This window comes from Pteronotus mesoamericanus, unplaced genomic scaffold (assembly GCF_021234165.1).
Source record: "Pteronotus mesoamericanus isolate MK-2021 breed Mesoamerican mustached bat unplaced genomic scaffold, CSHL_Meso_final contig_726, whole genome shotgun sequence".
Taxonomy (NCBI): Eukaryota; Metazoa; Chordata; class Mammalia; order Chiroptera; family Mormoopidae; genus Pteronotus; species Pteronotus mesoamericanus.
This window is the reverse complement of record NW_026555243.1, coordinates 285,804-307,713: the sequence shown is the minus strand read 5'-3', so window position 1 is coordinate 307,713 and position 21,910 is coordinate 285,804. Positions and strand designations below refer to the sequence as shown.

The 21,910-nt window shown below is 51.6% G+C and overlaps 2 protein-coding genes across 2 annotated transcripts in view; one reads left to right on the top strand and one right to left on the bottom strand.

Annotated features, from left to right (window-relative positions):
• Nucleotides 1-816: 816 nt before the first annotated feature.
• On the top strand, nucleotides 817-11,620 carry UBXN6 (UBX domain protein 6). The gene is made up of 10 exons (XM_054582839.1): nucleotides 817-1,010; nucleotides 4,825-4,988; nucleotides 5,434-5,495; nucleotides 6,532-6,660; nucleotides 7,753-7,850; nucleotides 8,428-8,503; nucleotides 9,160-9,244; nucleotides 9,351-9,701; nucleotides 9,953-10,101; nucleotides 10,721-11,620. The coding sequence occupies exons 1-10, from the start codon at nucleotides 928-930 to the stop codon at nucleotides 10,847-10,849; spliced, it is 1,326 nt and encodes a 441-aa protein (XP_054438814.1). The 5' UTR covers nucleotides 817-927; the 3' UTR covers nucleotides 10,850-11,620.
• Nucleotides 11,621-13,770: 2,150 nt separating this feature from the next.
• CHAF1A (chromatin assembly factor 1 subunit A) overlaps nucleotides 13,771-21,910 on the bottom strand; it is a 28,655-nt gene continuing 20,515 nt past the window's right edge. Inside the window, exons 11-15 of the mRNA XM_054582837.1 lie at nucleotides 21,192-21,284; nucleotides 19,766-20,018; nucleotides 18,678-19,168; nucleotides 14,536-14,632; nucleotides 13,771-13,871 (exon numbers count right to left, since the gene is read on the bottom strand). Coding sequence (XP_054438812.1) covers nucleotides 13,771-13,871; nucleotides 14,536-14,632; nucleotides 18,678-19,168; nucleotides 19,766-20,018; nucleotides 21,192-21,284 — 1,035 coding nt within the window. The remainder of the gene's footprint in view (nucleotides 13,872-14,535; nucleotides 14,633-18,677; nucleotides 19,169-19,765; nucleotides 20,019-21,191; nucleotides 21,285-21,910) is intronic.

The window sequence follows — 21,910 nt, the reverse complement described above, 5'->3', positions numbered from 1 at the left end:
CACAACTACTATAACATTATCACATTTAGCAAAATTAACAATATCTCCTTTCTATCATGTAATGTTCAGACACATTCAAAGGTCCATCGTGGTCTCAAAACTGCCCTTTTCCTGTGCCTGACCCTCTTATTTGATGTTGCAAACTGCCCCCATTCTGCCTTCCTCTATTCCTGTTTTCCACTTTTTCTCCATAGCGCTTAATACCATCTACCCTACCATACATTTTATCATACTGTCTGTCCCTCCCCAACCCCATCGAAAAAGTCATGAACTCTGAGAGATCAGAGAATTTTAACATTCTGACTCAAGAAATATTAAAGAAGTAAAATATAACGCTTGGCATTTATTGATCCTTCCAACTGCATTATCGTGGTTACAGTCCTTCTAAGAAGCGGGTGCTATCTTAACCCCATTTCAAATATAGGAAACTGAAGCTCAGGAAAGTTAAGGGGGATGGAGGGATACTGGGTATGGCTATGGGGCTGGGCTGTGGGAGTCCTCGAACGCCCCCACTATTGAATTGAGACTTTTTCACATAAGCTGAGGAGCCAGGAAAGGTTCGTGAGCAGGGGCAGCACTTCTTCCGTGGGGTCAAGCCCCTCCTCTCCTGTTTCCCCTTGGGGAACAGGAAGGTGCGCAAGCACAGCCTGCAGCCAGAAGCGCCCTCGTCGCCCCTGGCAACAGAGTCCGGAAGAACCACAGAGAGAAGTGTCGAAAGTGTAGAGCGGTCGCCGCAGGCCAGCCAAGCACCGAAAGCTAGAAAGGCGCGCCCGGCCGATTGTCACGTGGGCGAGCGCGGGAGGCGGGACTTCCGTCAGCACCTTATTTTTTTTCCGGTTGTTGGCTCCTACCGACCCCTCCCCGACTGGGCCCTGGGCCCCCATCCCACGCGGCCGCCTGCCGCCTGCCGCCGGGCCTGACGCCACCATGAAGAAGTTCTTCCAGGAGATCAAGGCTGATATCAAGTTTAAGAGCGCAGGTCCCGGACAGAAGCTCACGGAGTCGGTGAGGTGCGTGACTGGCGCTAGGGCGTGAAGCCTGGGGACAGGGACGATGGGGGCGGGAAGCCAAATGATAAGGGGTAAGGAGGGAAGAGATCTTGGGCGCAGGTCGGAGAGCGCGATAGAAGTGAGGGGAAGGGGAGGCCCCTGGGGGCGGAGCGGGATGGACGAGGCCGGAGGGGGCGGGGCAGGAGGAGGGAACAAGGGGTACGGGGCTGGTAGAAGATGCTGAACGGGAAGACTTGGGGATTAGAGGGTGGTAAGGCAGAAGCTAGGAGGCGAAGAAATGCCCCAGAAGATGCATATAGATTTGGGGGAATCTAGGTGATGGGGTTTGGGGGCCGAGCCTGGAGAAGCAAAAGAGTTAGCGTCCATGGTGTGAGGGGTCTGGACCCTGCGTTTGGAGTTCGAGGAGGGAACTGAATGAGAGCCTGGAAGGCCAGGGAGTCTGAGGCATTGTTGGAGGGGTCGACAGGGTGAATTGAAGGAGGCTGAGAGGAGGGTAGAATGGAGGTGGGTAGTGGGGGTGGAAAACAAGTGGTGGGGTGGGGTATGTCTGTGATGGGAAGGAGATGGCGACCTTGTGGGAGATGGTTGAGTTGAATGGGAGGCTCTTGGGAGACCTGGGACTGTGGGGGAGGTGGTCTTTAGGCCTCTGTAAGTTTCCTGGAGAGGACTTGGAGAAGGGAAGGACATGGGGCAAGACTGAAAACTCAGTGGAGAGATGTGTGGAGGGCCAGTGACATGAAGGAGTCAGTAAAGTGGTGGAGCAGGTGAGGATGCTAGATTGTCAGGTCTGGTGGGCTGAGAAGGAAGCTCCACAGGGGAGTTGGAATTAGCAAAGGGGGACTGGGAGGTGCTGGTCCTAGAACGGGGAGTGACTGAGGAAAGGCCCCAGCCTGTGCGGGGGTCTGTGAGGAATAATGAAAGGGATTGTGAAAAGGTTAGGGCTGGGACGGGTAGGAGGGGAGGCAGGGAGTAGGACAGGAAGGGGTGGTGAGAGAATCAAGAGTTGTGTGAGGGAGGGTGGGTGCAGGGCAAGGACCTCAGGGTATCTGTCACAAAGACTGGGGGTTTCTGAGATCCTTGGGAGACTCAGGGTGTGAAACTAGAAAAGTTGGCATCCCTGCTGCCTGTGACTACCAGAACCAATAGGGAGAGACAAGGATTGAATCTCTATGGGTGCTTTATTCAGATGCTGATGATCTGAGAAGATGGTGGCTTATGTACACTAAAAACCATCATAACATCTCTTTTCAAGCCAACCTTTTTATCAGGAGAAGGAAAGGATAGGTAATGAGTTTGGAAAAAGGGTAATCAGATAAGAGTTGCAGGCAGTGATTTTCCTGGTTTTTCTCTAACTACTGATCTCAATAGCTTGCAGATCCCCTGGGGCACAAAGGTTGAATTACTTGTCTGACTTCCTGGATTCACGTAGGTCAGGTATTTCAGTTCCTGGAACAACAACTGCCCACAGGCGTTAATTGCTTAAGCCTGTCAATTATAACTAAAGCTAAAATCTCTAACTCTTGGGTTCCCCTATCAGGTGTGCTGCAGGGTATGTCAAGCAGGGCTCTCCCAGGGCTTGGTGGATATGGAAAAAGAAACCAGTACACAGGATAAAAGATTAGGTTGTGGCTGGGGCTGTGAAAAAAATAAGCAGGGGCAGGGGATAGTCAGTACTGGGGGTGGGAAGCCTTTAGATGGTCCAGGAATTCGTCTCTGAGAAGGTGACATGAGCCAAGAGCTGGATGAAGTGAGATTCAGCTATGTGGAAATCAACCCTGCCCCCCCCCCCCCGCCACATACACGCATGCACAGATGCACGCGTGCACGAAGCAGCTCTGAAACCAGAAAAGCCTGTGTTTGTGCTTCATGTCACCGACCAGACCCAATAAGCAAGAGACAGGGATTGAATATGGGCGCTTTATTCAGATGGCTGGCAATCTGAGAAGATGGTGGGTTTTTGCCCTAACAGACCCTTAAATTCCATTTTAAACTGACCCTTTTTATAAGAAAAGTGTAGGTAAGGGGTTTGGAGTTTAGGAAAGAAGTTAATCAGATGAAAGCTGCAGCATTCTTTCATCTGTGTCCTGGACGATGGGCGTCTCACCCTGGGGTGCAGTGGCTCAGATACCGTCTTGATTGAGTCCTGAGGCTCAAAGGTAGAACTGCTTATGGTCTCTTGGAGTCAAGGTGGGTCATACCTTCAGTCCTTGAAATAATAGCTTTTTACATGCATTGATTACAAAACTTCTTAGCTATTACCTAAAACTAAAAATTTTCCCGCATTTGAGTCCCCCATCAGCTCTGCCCTCTCCCAAACCTCCCTTCCTCACCCCACTCCCAGGTGGCACATGCAGGCAGAAGGCCCAAGAAATGCAAAGGCTCTGTTGCACAAACCAGCTGGCCTTATGTGAGCAACAGCAATGAGACCATTGTAGACAGAAGAGTGAACCAGGGAGATGGAGGGACATAGGTGGCTTTAGGAGTCTGTCATGCAGGCGTTGGGAGGACTTGGTGCAGAGGTGTGATAGGTGCTTAATTAGGTTTTAGAAGGATCCCTATGGCTGCCCAGCAGAGCCACCAAGCGGGTGGGTGAAGTGCCTTGGAAAGTGGCCTGGGGAAATTTTTTTTCTCATTGCTTTAGAGAAGAAGGGGGAGAGAGAGAGCGCGTGTGCAGGAGAGAGAAAGAAAGAAACATCAATGCAAGAGAAACATCAATCAGCTGCCTTCTCGCATGTACCCCCACCAGGGTTGAACTAACAACTTGGGCATGTGCCTTGACGGGGAATCAAACCTGCAACCCTTTGGCTATTGGACAGTGCATTCCAACCAGCTGAGCCACACTGACCAGGGCTAAAGTGGCATTTTTATAGAAAGACCTCAATACCACAAGGGACTATGGTGGGTCTATGTGACCTGTTTTTTCTAACATGAGGTTCTCAGCTGCGGGGCAGGAAGCAGGTCCCAGGGGCCTTGGAATAAGAGGGGGATGCCTGCACATCTGAGCAAAGTAAGAGGAGTGAGGCTATGAACTGAGAGCCTTGGCTTCCAGTAAGGTTTACAGACTTAGCACAGATGATTCTAACTACTGGAGCTGGGAGAAGGTCCTCACAGAAGAAGGTGGGTAAGGTAGGTGAGCCAGACCATGGTGTGACTTCTCTGCTGGGATATTCAAAGCCAGATCATTTTCCTGTTAAGTAGATTAAGAAGTCATCCATCCTCTGGTGTTATTACACTTATTTCCCAGGGCAGAAGTGACTTTAAACCAGATGTTTGTAACGTGCTTGATCCAAGGTTTGCAAGTTGTCTGAGCTTCTGCAAAAGGAGATCTTAAGACCGCCCTCAGAGGAGTGTGGTATGAGGAAAAAAACACTGTGTGCTGTGTGGCACACAGTAGGTGCTCAGTTAATGAAACTGCAGCTGCTCACTGTTACAGACAGTAAGGGTCAAGATTCTTAGGAGGGAGCTAGGGGAGGAATGACACCTTTGAGTCTCATCAGTTCCTGAAGACAGGGTGCTTAACCAGGATGGCCCCCACGTGGGGGTGGGCGCTGTTGCCTGTTACCCCCAATTAACAGATGATGCCTCTGAGGCCCAGGCCAGTGAAGGACTTGCCCAGCAGGGCAGAGCTGGGAGTGAAATCACCTTCTGCCTCCGGGGGCTCTTCCATCTGTGTTAGAACCTTCTGGTGGCCATGGGGGAGCCCCCGGCAAAAATGGAGATGTCTGTCTGATGGGGCAGGAGCAGAAGTGGGAGAGGGGTAGAGGCTCTTCTGTCTGACCCTATATCACCTCACTTTCCCTCTGTTTCTCCCCAGGGAGAAGGCCCCCAAAGAAAAGCCCAACCAGCCAGTGGTCCGGCCGTCCCGTCAGGGACCTACTGATGAGGCACAGATGGCAGCCGCAGCGGCCCTGGCCCGGCTCGAGCAGAAGCAGCCAAGGGCCCGGGTCCCCACGTCACAGGACTTCACCCGGAACCAGGGTGAGCTGCGCTGTCCTTGGGCTGCAGTGGGGGGCAGGTGAGACAAAGTAGAGTGAGGCCTCTGCCCCCTCCATCTTCAAGGCCTGTCCATGGCAGGTCACAGGTTCCAGATCCTATGCTTGGCCCTGGATGAAGATAATTACGTAGCCAATGACTTTGGGGGGCTTTAAATTCACAATTGTGAGAGTAGGAAAGTTCAGGGTGAAAAGGAACAAGGGTCTGATGTAATCTGGGTGCCAGGAATGTCAGGGAGGTTAAAGAGGGCAGGGAGCGAGGAGGCGAGGTCGGAGGCCATTCAGGGGGTCGGGTGAAGTGTGGGGGCATGAGGCAGTGTTGCAGGAAGGTGGGCCAGGACCTCACGCTGGAAGGAGGCCTAGAACTTGACCTGCTTGAAGGCCAGCCCTAGCAAGGCCACACCCTGACCCATTTCTGCCTCTCCCCACAGTGAGAAAGGAACAAGTTGAAGCAACTGTCAGTGGGAACTCAAAGGCCCCGCAGACTAACACGGTAACAGCATCCACCTGGCAGCATGACACCCCAAGGGGTGGCCTGGGGTAGGGGAGCTGGGTCACCTACCCCCGTTCTTGCCTACATTTGTCAAATTGGCCATCTCTTCTTCACCTAGCCTTGGGCTGTAAGCACTTGGTGCTGGGGACGCAGAAGAGACGTCAGGGTGGGCAGAGGTCACCTCTAGCCTTGGAGAATGCTGCCTCAAAAGATAGAGGCAGATCGTGGCTGAGTGTGATGTTGGCTGGGACCTCCACACTCAGCACCTAATGATGCCAGGCTTGGGTGCTGAGGGTAGAACTGGACCCCATTAGTTTGTACCCCAACTCTGTAACCCCATGAGGGTGGGTGCTATTATAATTCCCACTTTTCAGAAGAGAAAACAGGTTCAGGAAGTTCAAGGCAGTGTCCTCAGTCATGCACCTCAAAACTGGCAGGGACAAGATGGGGACCCCAGTCTGTGGGACCCCAAAGCCTGTGCCCCTAGTACTGCCCTCTGCAGCCTTCTGGGGAGGTAGAAGGGCTCTGTGGAAGGCAGCGCCGTCAGAGGGGGTCCTGGAGGAGGTGTGGCTCAAAGGGGAGCTCTGCAGAAAGGGCCTTCCTAGCAGTTCAGCCCAGAGTTCTCACTGGGTCTTAGAGGGGAAGAGACCCCTAGGTATTGCCTGGGAATTGAGGCCCAGAGCTGGGCCAGGACTAGTCCAGGGCACCGCGACTCAACTCCCTACCACAAAACCCCTTTTCTACCTAGTGGCAGGGACAGGAACAGCAGAAGCCATTGATTAAGCGCTGTGTTTGAAGCTGCTACACACTTTTATTTTGTTCCTCACCTTGTTGAATTCTCAGCTGGTCCTGCAGAGACATTTTGCAGACCAGAAAACATCCTCAGAAGGGCTGGGTCACTGGGGTGTGGTGTTTCACGGTAGAGGGGACAGTACTGAGACCAGGGATGTCTGGCTCCCAGGGCCATGCTTTCAGTGACCTGGGCTGTCCTCTGTCCACAGTCCAGGATGAGACACTTTCATGTCCATCTCCCCAGGTGCCTGAGCCCAAAGAGGAAGGCTCAACCCACCTGGCAGTGTCTGGCGTGTACTTCACCTGCCCGCTCACAGGGGCCATCCTGAGGAAGGACCAGCGGGACACCCGAATCAAAGAAGCCATTCTCTCAGTGAGTGGAGGCCTCGTGCCCCCATCCCTCACTTAGAGGTTCTGAGGTCAGAGCTGCCTGCAGGAAGCCCAGTAAGGCTGGGTCACATAGGTCCTTCCTAATGTCCCCACCTGTGTATTTTGTGTCTGTTGTCAGTTCTTCAAAGAGGTAATGCTTATGTGTGGTACAGAATTCAGAATACAAAAAGAAACGTGAAAAGGCAGACAAAAGCTACCTTCCACCTACCTCTTGGCCACCATCCCCGGTGACCACCCCTGTGGGTAGTTTAGGTCCCTTTCCAGAGACATTTCAAATATGTACGAACTATTGATGTACTTGTGTCTCCCCTTCACTTGTTTTGTTTTTTCATACCACTCATGCTAAACATAGGAACTGCCAGCTATTATAGCAGTACAGAAAGAACTTCAGCATTATTTTTTCCTTAAAACTGAATTTGGAAATAATTTCAAACTTAAAAAAAATTGCAGGAAGAAAAAGAACCCCAAACCGTCTTCCCCCTGGGTCTGAGTTTCCCATTACCCTTGTAACATCACTACAACCTCGGGTTGTGAACGCGCACGTCTGGTCTCTTAGAATTCTGGAAGTCAGTGTGACATGGCTCTCACTAGTGGCAGGAGGGGCTGCGTTCTTTCTGGAAGCTCTGTGGACAGTCCGTTTCCTGGCCTTTTCCAGCATCCAGGCCACCGGTATTCTGTGGCCCCTACTTCCGTATTTGCAGCGTGCAATGCCAGGCCAAGCCTTTGTCCAGCTGCCCTCTCTCTGGCTCGCTCTCCTGATGGGCTCTTACGATTACTCTGGGCCCACCAGGATTGTCTAGGCTAATGTCCTGTTTTAAGGTCTGCCGGTTAGCAGCCATAGCTTTATTGTATAATCTGGGCTGCCGATGACCCCTCCTCCCTAGAGATTAGGGCACGGCTAAAGCTTTTCTCCTCTTTTTCTGCTGAGTGTGTACAGTTGATGTGCTTCAGCTAAGCGCTGCTGGCTTGTGTGCCACGAGACTGTAACTCTACCGCTGTTACTGCCACCTCCTGAGTAATGGGGCCTCCAGGCTGTGAGGGAAGTGCTTTCTGACACTTTCCTCACTCCTCCCAGCACTTCTCTGTTGACCCGGTGGCTGCCTCCATCATGAAGATCCACACGTTCAACAAAGACCGGGACAAGGTGAAGCTGGGTGTGGACACCATTGCCAAGTGAGTGCCAGGGTGTGAGTCTTGGCACCCTGCTGAGGGGACCCAGAAGGGGCCTGGCCTTTTTGGGCCTCAGTTTACCTGTCTGTGAAATGAAGCGGTTTACTGAATTGGGGATTCCCAACCCTGGCATCCCTTTGGGGGTCATCAGAGGAATCCAAAGGGGGTGGCTTCCCACCGCACTTCCCTGACTGAGCAGGTCCAGGGGTGTTGGAAGTCTGTTTTGCTTATAAGCTCCCAGGCCAATCTGGTGACCCATTGGCCCTGGTGGCCCATCTGGGCTCTGTCCACTTCACCCCCACACTACGGTCCATTGGTGCCCTCCAGGGGAGGCAGGACCCAGGAGCAGGCACAGCGATGGGCCCCAGGTGGACAGTGGCTGGGGCAGTGGTATTTTCTGCGGACCCAGGCTGTTGGCACCAGGGGCTGGGCTCCATGAGGTGTCTGAGGTGTGATGGCACCGCCTCCCCCTCTTACCACAAGCCTGGGTGTGGCTCTGAGCAGCTGTCCACCTGGGGGTGGGAGGTACAGAGGAGACAATCACACAACCCAGGACTGTTGTTCCCCAATTCTGCCTCAGGTATCTGGACAACATCCACCTGCACCCCGAGGAGGAGAAGTACCGGAAGATCAAGCTGCAGAACAAGGTGTTCCAGGTGAGGGCTCCGTGGAGTGACTTAGCTTGGTGTTGCCAGCGCGGCCGGGCCTGCAGTCACACAGGGCCTAGGCTGGCAGCGCGGCCGGTGGGAGGGCTCCCTCAGGGGTGGCAGGTTGAAGTGGGCAGAGGGGGCCAGTGGAGAGGGGGCTTTATGGACAAATGTCATACACAATATCTGTGTTTAATCTGCTCTCCTGACCACCCCTGGTATATTTTGACTCCAATTTGAACTAGTTGGGATCACGTCTACACTGGGGGGATTTCTTATACAGATTTCTGGCTTCTGTGGAGAAATCAAGCAGTCCCGCCACCCTGGTCCATGCTACCTCTGCTGCTGGCAGCGCACCCACTCTCCCTACCAGCATCATACATAGCCCCTCCCCTCACTTAAGACACCGCACCCCCCATGCTGTTCTTTAGCTCCTCTTCACCCTGGTTGTTGGCCTTTGGGGTCCCATGCTCTCTGTGACCAGCTCCTGGAAACCCTGCCACCTCTCCTTAGGCAGCTTTTTGGGGTAGGGGAGGGGGGGTTGTCCTGTCCAGGGGCAGCCAGTCCAAAAGGGGGTGCTGGGCCTGGTGGGACCAGTTGGGCAGTAAGGTTCGTGGGGCTCGAGGAGGCCCATGGGCCCTGCGTGACTTTGGCTCTGCTCCCAGGAGCGCATTAACTGCCTGGAAGGGACCCATGAGTTTTTTGAGGCCGTTGGCTTCCAGAAGACATTGTTGCCAGTTCCAGATCAGGGTAAGCTGAGTAGAGAAAAGTCTTTGCTGAGTGGGGAGGTGGCATGGGAGGGGCCCAGCTCGGGGGTTTCCTTGCCGTCATACAGTGACATCCCTGTGTGTCCCAGAGGGCCCTGAAGAGTTCTATGTGCTGAGTGAGGCCGCCCTGGACCAGCCCCAGAGCCTGGAGAAGCACAAGGAGCAGCTGCTGTGTGCCGAACCCGTGCGGGCCACACTGGCCCGCCAGCGGCGTGTCTTCCAGCCCTCACACCTGGCCTCTCAGTTCGACCTGCCTTCTGACTTCTTCAACCTCACAGCTGAGGAGGTCAAACGGGAGCAGAGGCTCAGGTCTGAGGCGGTGGAGCGGCTGAGCATGCTGCGGACCAAGGCCATGCGGGAGAAGGAGGAGCAGAGGGAGATGCGCAAGTACACTTACACGCTGCTGCGTGTTCGCCTCCCTGATGGCTGCCTCCTCCAGGGTGCGTGCTGCCTACTGGCCAGGGTTGTGTGGGGAAGGGGCAGAGCGAGGCCTGGGAGGTGGTTGATGTCTGTGCTGATTGGCTGAGCTGTGTGTGGTATAACTGCATCTGTGGGTTTGCTTTGCCTCCAGCAGGAAGGTCTCTGGTCTGAGTTTGTCTGAGCTCCTCTAGGCTGGTCTCCACTTGGCTGGGTAGGCCCTGGCGGGGGCTGCCATGATCTCCAGCCTCACACTGACTGTTCCACCCCTCAGGGACCTTCTACGCCCGGGAGCGGGTGGCAGCACTCTATGGCTTTGTTCGGGAGGCCTTGCAGAGTGACTGGTTGCCCTTTGAGCTGCTGGCCTCGGGTGGGCAGAAGTTGTCAGAGGACGAGAACTTGGCCTTCAACGAGTGTGGGCTGGTGAGTGACAAGTTCCCGCATGCTGGATACCCGGGTTCTCGCCGAATCTGCACATGCTCCCCATGAGGGTGGTGCTCTTCAGTAAAGGGTGGTTCTGGAGCAGGGGTCCCAGGGCCAGGCTCCGAGTCTTAGTTCTGTCTTTCTGTTTGTTTATACGCAGTGTGACCCTTAGTAGCTTTTCCGAGCCTTAGTGTCCCACCTTTAAAATGGAAAGGAAGGTGGCAAGTATGTTGTTTTGAATCCTCTGAGGTGAACCCAGATGAGACTGGAAGTGAGGATTTACTGGGGAGGATGTAGGAGGAGGCCAGAGGGCAGCCACACCCTGAATGCAGGGAGACCAGGAAGGTAGGTGGCCTGGGACGGAGGTCCTGACTGCTGCCCAGCACTGGGACAGCCTTGGCCAGGCCAGGAGGTGTGCCTGAACCCAGGTGCTCTGTCGGAGGGGCCCCTGCTTCGGGAATGGGCTTACTTTACTGAGGGACTGCCTGCACTGTTGTCGCCAGTGGAAACAGCCCTGGGAGGATGCGGCCCTGGCTCCAACACAAACATTTGAACGTGAAGATGTTAGCTCTCTCACGTAAAGGCCAAAACAAGGCTGAGGCTTCTTGCCCCACCACAGGTGCCCTCAGCCCTCCTGACCTTCTCGTGGGACAGAGCAGTGCTAGAGGACATCAAGGCTGCGGGGGCTGAGCCAGACACATCTATCCTGAAACCTGAGCTCCTGATGGCCATCGAGAAGCTCTCCTGAAATAAAAGCAGGGTTGGCTTCAGTCCCCATGGGTCTGTCTCATGCTCTCCTGCTTCCTCCACCACTGCCCACGTTCCCATTCCCCCTGCACCTCAAGGCCTCCCCACCTCCTCTAGGACTGTTTGCCCAGCCCAGGGGTAGGGGAGAGCCACTGGTTGGCCTGTGAATGCCGACCAGAGGGCTTTCAGGGGACAGCTGCTGTGCAGTCCTTAGTAGCACTGGGTCTGATTAATGGAACTAGGCATGACAGGCGTGAACGCCTCCCTGGGCACGACAGTGGGCCTGTGGCATGGGTCCAGGCCCACATGCTGTGGCCCAGGCACCATGGCTGGCCCTGAGGCTCCCCTGTGGGGTTGCTGGTGACAGTGGCATAGGGTGGAGATGCTGGGCCTGTCAAAACAGGATCCTGTAGCTCTAAATTCTGAACCCAAATAAACAGGCTCTTTCACTAGTCTCTTGGTGGTGAATTTCAGCTGTTGCAGGGCAGGTCAGTAGCTGCAGTCACCCAGTAGACAAGCCCATCTCCCTGAGGGAGGGTGTCCCAGGGGCCCTGGGCTGTGGCGTTAGGGCCTCGGCCCTGGCAAACAAGTTTCCATAGATGTCCAGGTCCTCACCCCTGGAACCTGTGAGCATTTACTTTACATGACAAAAGGAAATTTGTGTGTGATTAAAAGACCTTCAGGTGGGAGATTGTCCTAATTTCCCAGATGCACCTGGTGTCATCCCAGGGCTTCTTACACGTGGGAGGAGGAAGCAGAAGAAACGGAAGATGCTGTGCTGCAGGTTTCAAAAATGGAGGAAGGGGCCAGGAGCTAAGGAATGCAGTGGCCTCTAGAAGCTGGAAAAGGCACAAATGAATTCTCCCTTGTAGCTTCGAGAAGGAACCAGCCCTGCTCACACCTGTATTTTAAAGTAGTGAGACCTACATTAGTCAGATATGATACCCAGACCTGTAAGAACAGATTTGTGTTTTCAGCCATCGTTTTTAGTGATGTAGTGATATGTTACAGCTACAGGGACTAAGATAGGAAAACCAAGGCCTGGATGGTCAAAGGTACTCACCCCTGGTCACATCCAGGCTGGGAGATGCCTCCTCAGCCACTCACCTGGATTGTCCCCTCCCTCTCGCCCCCCAGCAGGCTGCAGGCTCCAGCTCCTGTTAGATACTCCCCTGCACAGAGGCCAGGTGGCTGGTCCTCTGACCACTGCCAGGTGGGTGAGACAGACTTGAAGCTTCAGCCCTCAAATAAGATTTAAAAAAAAAATTTAAATGTAGGTTTAGAGAGAAGGAAAGGAAGAAAGGGAGAGAAGCAACATAAGAAACGTCCATCAGTTGCCTCTTATACACGCCCCACCTGGGAACTGAACCTGTATCCTAGGCACATGCCCTGACCAGGAATCAAAGTGGTGACCTTTTGATTTGAACCACATTGGTCAGGACCAAATGTGATTTTAAAAGCAAAAATCCCGTGACCCCGTTGGGCAGCAAGTTGCCTGCATGCATACCCTTGTCTCATACCTGGGCCACCAGCAGCTGTTGGACGCAGGTCTGTCTCCTTTGCTGCCAAATCTTGGGAGCCCAACATGGCCTTGACCTTTCACTTAGGTTCTACATCCCCTCCCTGTCCCCAGCTGCTGTTAGGACTCAACTGTATGTTGTCAGATATCCAACTACAACAGGCCTAAGGAGTCTTGACAGGTGGTTGTGACTACAGAAGTAACAGGTTTCTGTTCTGTGCACACACCTGTGTTCCCCTGCACCCTGCCTCCAGGAGGAGGTCCCGGCTGGGGCCCATGCTCTCTCCCACCCACGCAGGGCCTCTGAAGGAGGATCAGGGTATGGTGGTAGAGGAAAACCTGGAGTCTCGGCCCACCACACAGCAGCAGGGTTGGACTGCCCTGTCTGGCTGTATCCAGCCAATGTAAACTGTTCTGCATGCTGATATGCCTGCTGGCTCTTCTCCCTTGGGAACAGCAGGCACAAAAACAACTCAGTATGAGGTATTGGCAGGACAGGAGTTCAGGTTGGATGGAGTCTGTGATTTCTGCCAAAATCTCAGCTCCCTGAGGCCCTCAACATGTGCTCTGACACCTCAATGGGGCTACCACTGCCCTAATACGGGACTGTTCTAGGGTCTTGGGTACCAGGACTCCAGCATCTTCAGTTGGTTCCATGCAGTTTACACTCCACTGTGGTATGTCTGACCCAGAAGTCCATCTGAAGCCAGGATTCAGATCTTGAGAGGCCCAGAATAGGCCCTGTTAGCCTCCCAAGGGGCAGGAGGGACTGATGGGCATGAGCACCTGCTGAGAAGCCCCACCCTGAACTAGGTCATTGGGGAGGTGGAGGATTTCACAACAAAGAGATGGGACAGTCCTCTTGCAAAGTAGAATGTAGATGCCACAGTACCATATGCGTGATACAAAGTATGGACACCTGACAGTACAGCACAGGGAACCAGACTCAAGCCACAGGTGAAGGTAGATACCCACTCACAGAAACGTGTTAAAAGGATGACAGACACACCAGGTCAGGACTAGACAATAAGTTTATACATGTTCATGTCAGGTCCTGGTGCTAAGCTGCACCAGCAGGGCTCCAATTCATTTATAAGTATTTCATCATAGTGCCTGCTCAGGGTCCTTTAGGGCAAGATTAGGCTTCCCCATACAGGCCATCATATTGCGATAATGCTTTTATTAAAGGGCAGGATAATATGCAACTTTGGGGGAAAAGTTTTTACAAATATCAAAAAGAATGAATCAAGCATCCTATATACTTTCCAACCCTTGGTGGGGGATGGGTATGCAAAGCAGGACAAAGTGCTCTTTACACAGGAATTTTAGGATTTTCAAGTATCTGAGAAGCATCTGAGAAAACCCTAACCATTCTACATACACACACGGACCAACTGGGGTGCTCAGGAGGGGCCAAGTGAGCTGGTGGGCATGGGGCTCTCACTGGTGTCCATTTCCACAGGCCTTCCGGCTCCAGGAGTGGTTCCACACATGTCCTGGACCTCTGCAAGGCAAGAGAGGTAGGGACTTTAGCCAGCTGTAACTGTCACTGGAGCCTAAAACAGCGCTGGAAGCCTTCTTAGGATAAGACGTCCCGCCCACCCCACCCAGATCAAACTAGTTAGAGAAGAGGCTTGGCTGTAGCCCCCAGGTCCCTCCCCACTTTCTAGATAGTCCCTCACTGCCTTCAGCCAGACCCTGTCCACTCTTTAGCTCACAGCGAGGAAGAGCCAAATCTGGACCTGGATTTCCATGGCAAAGGTGAGGAAACCAGGGCACTGAGGCCAAGTGGCTCTGTTAAGGACCATAGGACTTCAGGCTCCTTGAGCCCAACATCACTGCTGCCCTCCTTTTCCCTGGGGAAGCTCAATTCAGAGGCAGTTCACTGGTGCCAAGCCCCTGCCTTCTGGACCCTTTCTGTCTGACACCTCCCATCCACTCTTCGCTTTGGCAGCAATCAATCTTCAGTTCTTTGGTTTCTTAAATGTAGCTTAGGAAACAGACCCTCCAGGTCATGACTGGACTCAACTGCCCACTCCCACCACTGGACCAGCCCACCCAGTGCCTTTATGTACATTATATGCAAAAGAGCCAGTTAAAAAGTGTGAGGGTGTGTGCTTTCCGCCCAGCTGCCAGTCTGTGGGAGGAGGGTCTGGGGCCATTCTCACCAGCAACATCGGAGATGTCCATCATTCCACAGTCACCATCCTCTTCCTCCTCTTCCTCTGTGTCTGCCTGGAAGCCATCCAGGTCCCCAGCTCCTACCTGAACAGACAGGGGGCATGGGCTGTCAGTACGGGCACTTTGGGGCAGACCAGTGTGTGACCCCTCCCACTACATGTGCCCACACTCCTGACCTCCTCTACCTGTTCCAGCAACCTACTGGAAACCATCTGATAGCCAATGACCAAAGGAAATCTTGGGGAGTTCCCTCCAATGAACTAATTCAAAGCTCTGAAAACTACCACCATCATATTTACCTTATTAAAAAAATAATTTGTGAACTGTTTTGAATTAAGAGTCTGGGTTTCTGGTTTGGTTTGAAAGGAAAATTGATAAAGCGCACACTTTCTCTATGTTATTTGAAATAAATGGCTGAGAGTCAGTTGGTCAATGCTTTCTCTGTCCCTCCTGTCTGATACTTGACAACTCTCAATTTATACTCAGACCAGTTTGGCCTGTGCAGGTACCGTCTGATTAACTGGACAGAAATTGGAACAGACAGGGGAGAGTGGGGCTAGAATTTCCAACAAAATTCCTGGGCTGTTTTTACTGGCATTCAGCAGAGGGGACAGAAAGGCAAGGGGGAAAAGTAGCAAGACTGATTTTAAACATAAACCATCTACACAAGCGCTCACTCTTTCTGTAAATGAACAAAGGGAACCGGCAGAGGAGGTAGGACCAGACTTGTTTCAACAGAGAGGTTACTTCTCAAAACACTTTGAAATTTCTCTGCTACAAAAACCTCTCTTTGCCTGGAAAAAGGACGACAAAGCAGCAAGATATGGACATTGGGTTCCTGGTCAGGTCGGCAGACTGGACTCAAGTTTGCAGCAGCATCAATTCCTGGTCTGTATGGTCCACATCCAGACTCCTTGGTGGCTAGAGGACCACTAAGATAGCAACAGCCCCCAGAGCAAAAACAGGAGCTGCCACTGTAGGATGCTGAGGGTGATTTCTAACAACCTGTTCTAAAGAATTGATTGAGAACAGCCGAGAGTTCAGCGCTAAACTACACATATCTGGGAGTGTTTGTTCATTTGGATTTGTTAAGGAAAAGGAACAGGTTTCTTCATAGCTTCCCCTGGTCGCTGGACCCTCCAAACAAGAAATGTAAGTATAGGGGAACCACCATCCATAACCCTCCACACAAAGGGCAGGTTATAAAATACTCTACAATGGTAATTTTGGGTGACACCCTGAGCCCACTGTGCTGATCTGCCAGTAGCTTATTGTAACGGGGAAGCTCACCATCCCACAGCCATTGGTGCATGCAGTGAATGCAGAGATGGAAAAGGGAGAACATGCGGAAGAGGCAGGAGTTAGGGAGACATCTGGCAATTGTCAAGAACTACAGCTGTGTAACACCTGTTGTCTGAGTTTTGCTTTGATAATAGAATACATTTGGGAAGGGAAAGCAGAACCTCTCGTTTTAAAATAAAACCAAGGCCCACAGATCTGAGTCACCTTGGTGCCACAGACATTTAGTGGCAAAGCTGGCTGGCTTTTCAACCATCCAAAGCACTGACTTTTCCTCTAATACCTTGTAAACCCACAGTTCATGATAATTTAAATCTAAATAATGATTTAAAAACATTCACACACATTCATAGTTTAGCTCCAACTACTTCGAAGGGTGCAGAAATACTAGTTAGCAGCTTTACCAAAATGTAGGAGGAAGTGTCCCACATGCTCCTCCAGTCCTCCCTTTTAGAAAGTTGTACCTGTCTCCCACTCTGGGTAGGCGCTGTGTGCTGGCAGGCCTTGCTCATTGCAGTCTCTATGCCCAAGAAAGAACTGCCCTCCCATTTGCCAACCTCTCTTGCAACCAGCAATGGCTGTGCCTAAGTATTTTGACCAGAAAGATATAGGTGGAAAACGGCTGGGGTGGGTGTCCCTTTCCAGCTAAATGGGCTTCTCCCCAGGGAAGGTTCCACTACCCTCAACCTGCTGCCTGGCCACACACTAGGGGATGAGGGAGTGGGAGAGAGGAGGACTCAGCTACTGGACTAGGATGTTACTCAAGCTCAGGACTTGTTGCTGCAGACAAACCCCCACAACATAGGGGCTCTGTTACCTGAGGCCTAACAGTTCTGAGGACCCAGTGCTGTCAAGCAGGGTGTTGCAGCTTGAATGCTCCAAGGAGTAGGCATGAGGCAGACTGCCCGCAGAACCGCTCCCCGAGCATCCCAAAGAGCCAGTACCCACTGTGCTGTGGCCCATGCAGTGGTCCTAGACCCTTCCCACAGGATTCCGAGAAGGGGCTTTGAAATGCAGACTTTAGCCCCCTTACTGAATTAGGGTTGTGGGGGCCAGCATGACCAGATTCCGAAGGATTTAACCCCCTTCCTGGGTAGTGCTTCTGCAACAAGGAGCTGAGCCCGCACTGACTGTACAGAGCTGCTGTCGTGTGTATCACTGAGTTACACGACCTGCTCCACTGATTCCCAGGCATACGCTCTCTTCCATAGCTACCTCTCACCTGGGAGGTCACACCCTGGCTTAGTCAATTCCTGGAGGCTCAATTAGAGAACAAAGCCTCTTACCACCAATGAAACACAGGCATTCACATAAAGTGCCTGGGACAGTGCTTGGTGTGTAATGGGCAACACCACCATTTTCTACATAGGGACACATGGGTTATATACACAAATGAGGGTGACCACAAGGAAGTGGAGCTCAGAAACGCAGCTGTGCTCCCACACAAGACTGTGCAGGATTCCACACCACACCAATGAAGCAGACAACAGCAGAGATGCCTGAGGGAGGGCTGATAGGGCAAAGGCCAGCAAATGCTGCTTGTGAGCTCACAGAAAGGGTGTCTTCCAGCAACACCCATTTTCAAATCAAGGGTCCCCAGTTTGTTTCAACCAGAGCAGCCACATGTGAGTTCCCCTTAAGACTGTTTGGGTAACAATGAGATCGACCATTAATGGTTCTGTGTGGTGCAAACACTGTATAGATCTAACAAAGGCCATCGCTTTAGGCTAAGGCCCAGAGAGAGGTGTTTGTGGGTCTGGGACCCCTCTCTCCTTACCCAGTGGCCTCCCCACAGCACCGAACTGAATCCACAGGCAGGCAGAGTTGTGCACACGAGGCACATGGACGGGGTTCTGGGGAGTGACAGTTGACATTTGAATGTTCTGATGGCCCCTCCTGCGGTGACAATTTAAGGTTTATGAAGAACAGACATCATTCCAGGAGCAATTTAATTTCTCTTGCCTCCTTGCTCTGATGATCATTCTATTTTCTAAGCCGCATAGTAACTCATGTCAGAGGAGCAGGGGGCCAGAGCGGAGAGTGAAGAGGTTGAACATGGACTCTCCTCCTCCATCACCATGGCTATAGCCTTGGGAGCACAGCTGCCAGAGCAGCACCACCCTTAGGAAGAGGGCTCTGGACATGAGCAGGGGACTCAGCTCTTATCACGCCCTCATCAAAATCTATAACTCCGTAAGATGCTGGCCTAAAGTGAGGACCCTAAATTGAGAAACCATCGAGCCATGAAGGACCTGTAAAGGCAAATAACTAAGTAAAACAGCCAATCTGAAAAGCCTACATACTGTATGATTCCAGTGATATAACATTCTGAAAACGACAGAACTATGGAGTATTGGTATGGAATACTGGTAAAAGGATCAGCAGTTGCCAGGGGTTAGGAGGGAGGATGGAACAGGAAGAGCAGAGGATTTTTAGGGCAATGAAACTATTGTGTGATACTGTAATGGTGGATACACATCATTACACATTTGTCCAAACCCATAAAACAGACAACACCAAGAGTGAACCCACATGTCAACTACAGACTTTAGATGATAATGATGTGTCAAATGTAAGTTGATCAACTCTTAAAAAGCATACTGCTCTGGTGGGGGATGTTGATGGTGGGAAGGCTCTGTGAGTGTGTGTATTGGAGTGTAGGTAATATGTAAACCCTCTGTACTTTCCCCTTAATTTCGGACAATTTTGTTGCCTCAATTTTGCTGTGAATCTAAAACTGCTCTAAAAAAATAAACTATGTTAAACATAAAAAACCCACTTTGGGGGCCTCCCTGCTCTGCCCAGGCCCTCAAGGACCCCCGCTGCTCACCTGCCCATCATGCCTGCGCTTCTTCATGAACTGGGTGATGCACATGCTGCCCGCTGACTTCCTCTTCAGTGAGATGGGTGTACCCTGGCTGGGCCCTGCAGCCGGGACACTGCCACTGTCCTCCCTGGTTGCTGAGGGCACCATGGTGACATAACTCCATTGGCACGGTACAGGCAGGTGCTCCTGATCAAAGCTCTTCAGCACCTGCGGGTGGACGTACCAGCACATCCTGAAATCAGGCCTCTTCTCATACACTGAGTTCTCGGAAATAATCCGCTTGAGCCTGGCCTTGGAGGGGACAGTGTTGTCCTCACTGGTGGTGGGGGTCTGTGGGCGGGAGGAACCAGGGCTCGGAGGGCTGGCAGAGCTGTTCTCAGGACTGCTGGTGTCCTTGCTGAGCAGTCCTTGGCGACAGCACTCTTGGAATTCCCGAATGATCACTTTGCTTCCATTCACGTTTCCATGCAGCAGTGGGAGCAACTGGGCCAAGACTGGTGGGAAGTGGGGGGGAAACGGGTGGGGGGTCAAACATGGGGAGAAAAGCAATAAACACTGCATATGGTATCTGAACCTGTCACCAAAACTGAAGGACATGATCAGCTTCAGGTGGCCTTTTAAGGATAGATTTAAGACACACAAACTTGCTCCGGAAGAGATTCTGTGAAGCCCAAAACTCACAAGTCAGGTTCATTCAGATAAACTATCACATCTGACTTTATGCACCTGGGTTTCCTCAGTCAGGGTCATCGTGCTCTCATTCTGAGTCACTGGTCCTTCCCAGCTTTAGCGAGTAAGGAGGCACAGAGGTGGGGGATGTGAGTGACCCTGGGCCAAGCACTCTGGACCTGTGTCCCTTCTTTTTGGTAAAATGGACTAATTAAACTACCTACCTTGTACTGCTACTATTGGGAGTCTCAGAGAAGAAACATATGTGCCCACAGAGTGCTGGCCTTTGTGACTTATTGAAAGAACTTCTAAATTATTAATCCACTCGCCTAAGAAGTCTGCCCTTGGCCCTGGACCAACCTGGGCCTCGGAGCAGGTGGGAGCCTGACCCCCTTCTGCCCCTGCCCCAATCCAGCACTCACTGTGCTGGTCCCTCTTCTCTCTCTTGGAGGCCTTGGGCGTCTGCTCCTCCTCGGAGGGGACTGTCTCTAGAAGGCACGCCGTGAACTGCTCTAGCACCTTCAGGTCGGCGCTGTCATCCTTGTCTGCTGCCCAGATGCAGCCAATCTTCACGGGCTGGAGCACGCGGAACCGCTTTCCCTTGGCTAAAAACTCATCCCACTCCTTGGCCTTCAGTTTCTGGCGGACCTTGTGGTTCTCGGGGTCAGCACATTCCTTGCAGGCAAGAGAGCAGACGCTTACTCAGGGTTCCCACTCCCCTCTACCCCAGCCAATGCAGTCCCAGCCTTGGGGACAGTGAAGGACAGAGCATTTGGGGGCAGTTATTCAAAGAGGGCCAAGGCAGAAAAGCATCTTTATGTTTCCCACCGTGTCCTAGTTGTCCCTTTTCTAATATTACAGGAGATGAAAAATACAGACAGCTTTTCTAGATTGAATGGTAATCAGTATTTTTGGTGCTCAAGACGCATCTATCCTGTCTGGATATGACTGATGAGTTACAGGTATACAAGAAGCCTCTTAACTCCACTCCTGATTTTCCAGTTGACATGTGATCCTGGGAGCTATGGAAATCAACCCAAAATCAGAAGCCCAGTAAAACCACAGGGCTCAGCCTCTCCCGCAACAAATGATACTATTCTCTAAGACAGATATGCTTATGGGCCCAACAAGACACCAGCTTGCCTAATTGGCCGGCAATGTACATGGGATTCATCCCCATTTAGTCTGACTTTGAGAGACAAAGTCATCCTATAAGTTTATCATACATGTCACTGTCTTACCACTACCTAAACACCAAATGACAGGCCTTTGGAGCCCTAAAAATGGCTTACTCCAAAGTTCAACCACGTGGCGGCAGTGGTGGGGTAAACTCGAAGGGGAATTGGGGGAAACTTCGGAAGAGATGAGAAGTTCTATATTTTATTTCAGGTGGTAGTTCCACAAATGTTGTCAATTCTTAAAACCTGTCAGACTGAGTAATAAAATGTGTATTTTTAAAATAAAATTTTTTGTATGTTAAAATAAAAATTTGTTGTATGTTAATTACATTTCAGCTAAACAAATGTTTAAAAATGTTTGTCAAGCTGACCCAGGAACCACAGGCAATCTGTCCTGGGTTTCTTCTCATCTCCTCCTGTCACTGGGAATTTTCTTCCACCTTTGCAAACTCTCCCACCCTCCCAGACAAACTCCAGCGCAGGATCTAGCATTCCCACAAATGACCACACACTGGGGATCACCTTCATAGCTATGAGGAGCAAGATACACATGGGATCAGCCGTGGGTGTGCTGGGACCCATCAGCACTGTCCCCAGGTTAGCAGCCATCAAGTTCTGGCCGCAGATTGAGCTCTTCTCTGAGCAGCTACGTCCCCATGCACTCACTCACCTCAGTTACTCCCTCGTCCTCAGACAGGTATCCATGGGGCACAAAAAACCCATCATCCTCATCTTCGTCGTCTCCTACTTCATCATCATCATCCTTAAAAAAAAAAAAAGTATGTTCACATGTGCAAACAATACATGCTTCATTAAAAACTTAAATCTGTGCGCTATGGCCAGGTAGCTCAGGTTGGTTAAGAGTGTTGTCCAGATAAACCAAGGTTGCAGGTTTGATCCCTAGTCAAGGCACATACAAGAATCAACCAATGAATGCATAAATAAGTGGAACAATAAACTGATGTTTCTCTCTTTCTAAAAATAAATAAAAATTTAAATCTGTGTATATCTAAAGGGAAAAAAAGCCATCTACTGCTCCATTGTTCCTATGGATACCGCGAGGATCAACTGAAACCTCATGAACTAATCCCACTGTACTGCAGTGTGGGGTGAGGGCCAGGCAGAACACAAAGGACTAAAGTCACCCAGTAAGTCAAGAGGGAGTGGTGGAGACCTGGGTGAACCAGAGAGCAGGTGTGCCCCATCTAGAAGGGGTGACTCTGCTAGGTAACAACCCACTACTGCCAGGCAGATTAGTGTTGCCAAATAAGGTGTTCCAAGAGAAGCTGGAAATCGAGATGTGAACCATTAACTGACACTTTCAGACAACTCTTTAGATGACAAGAGAAGCTACGTGAGTAAATCCAGCCCAGGGCTACTGTGGTCCTC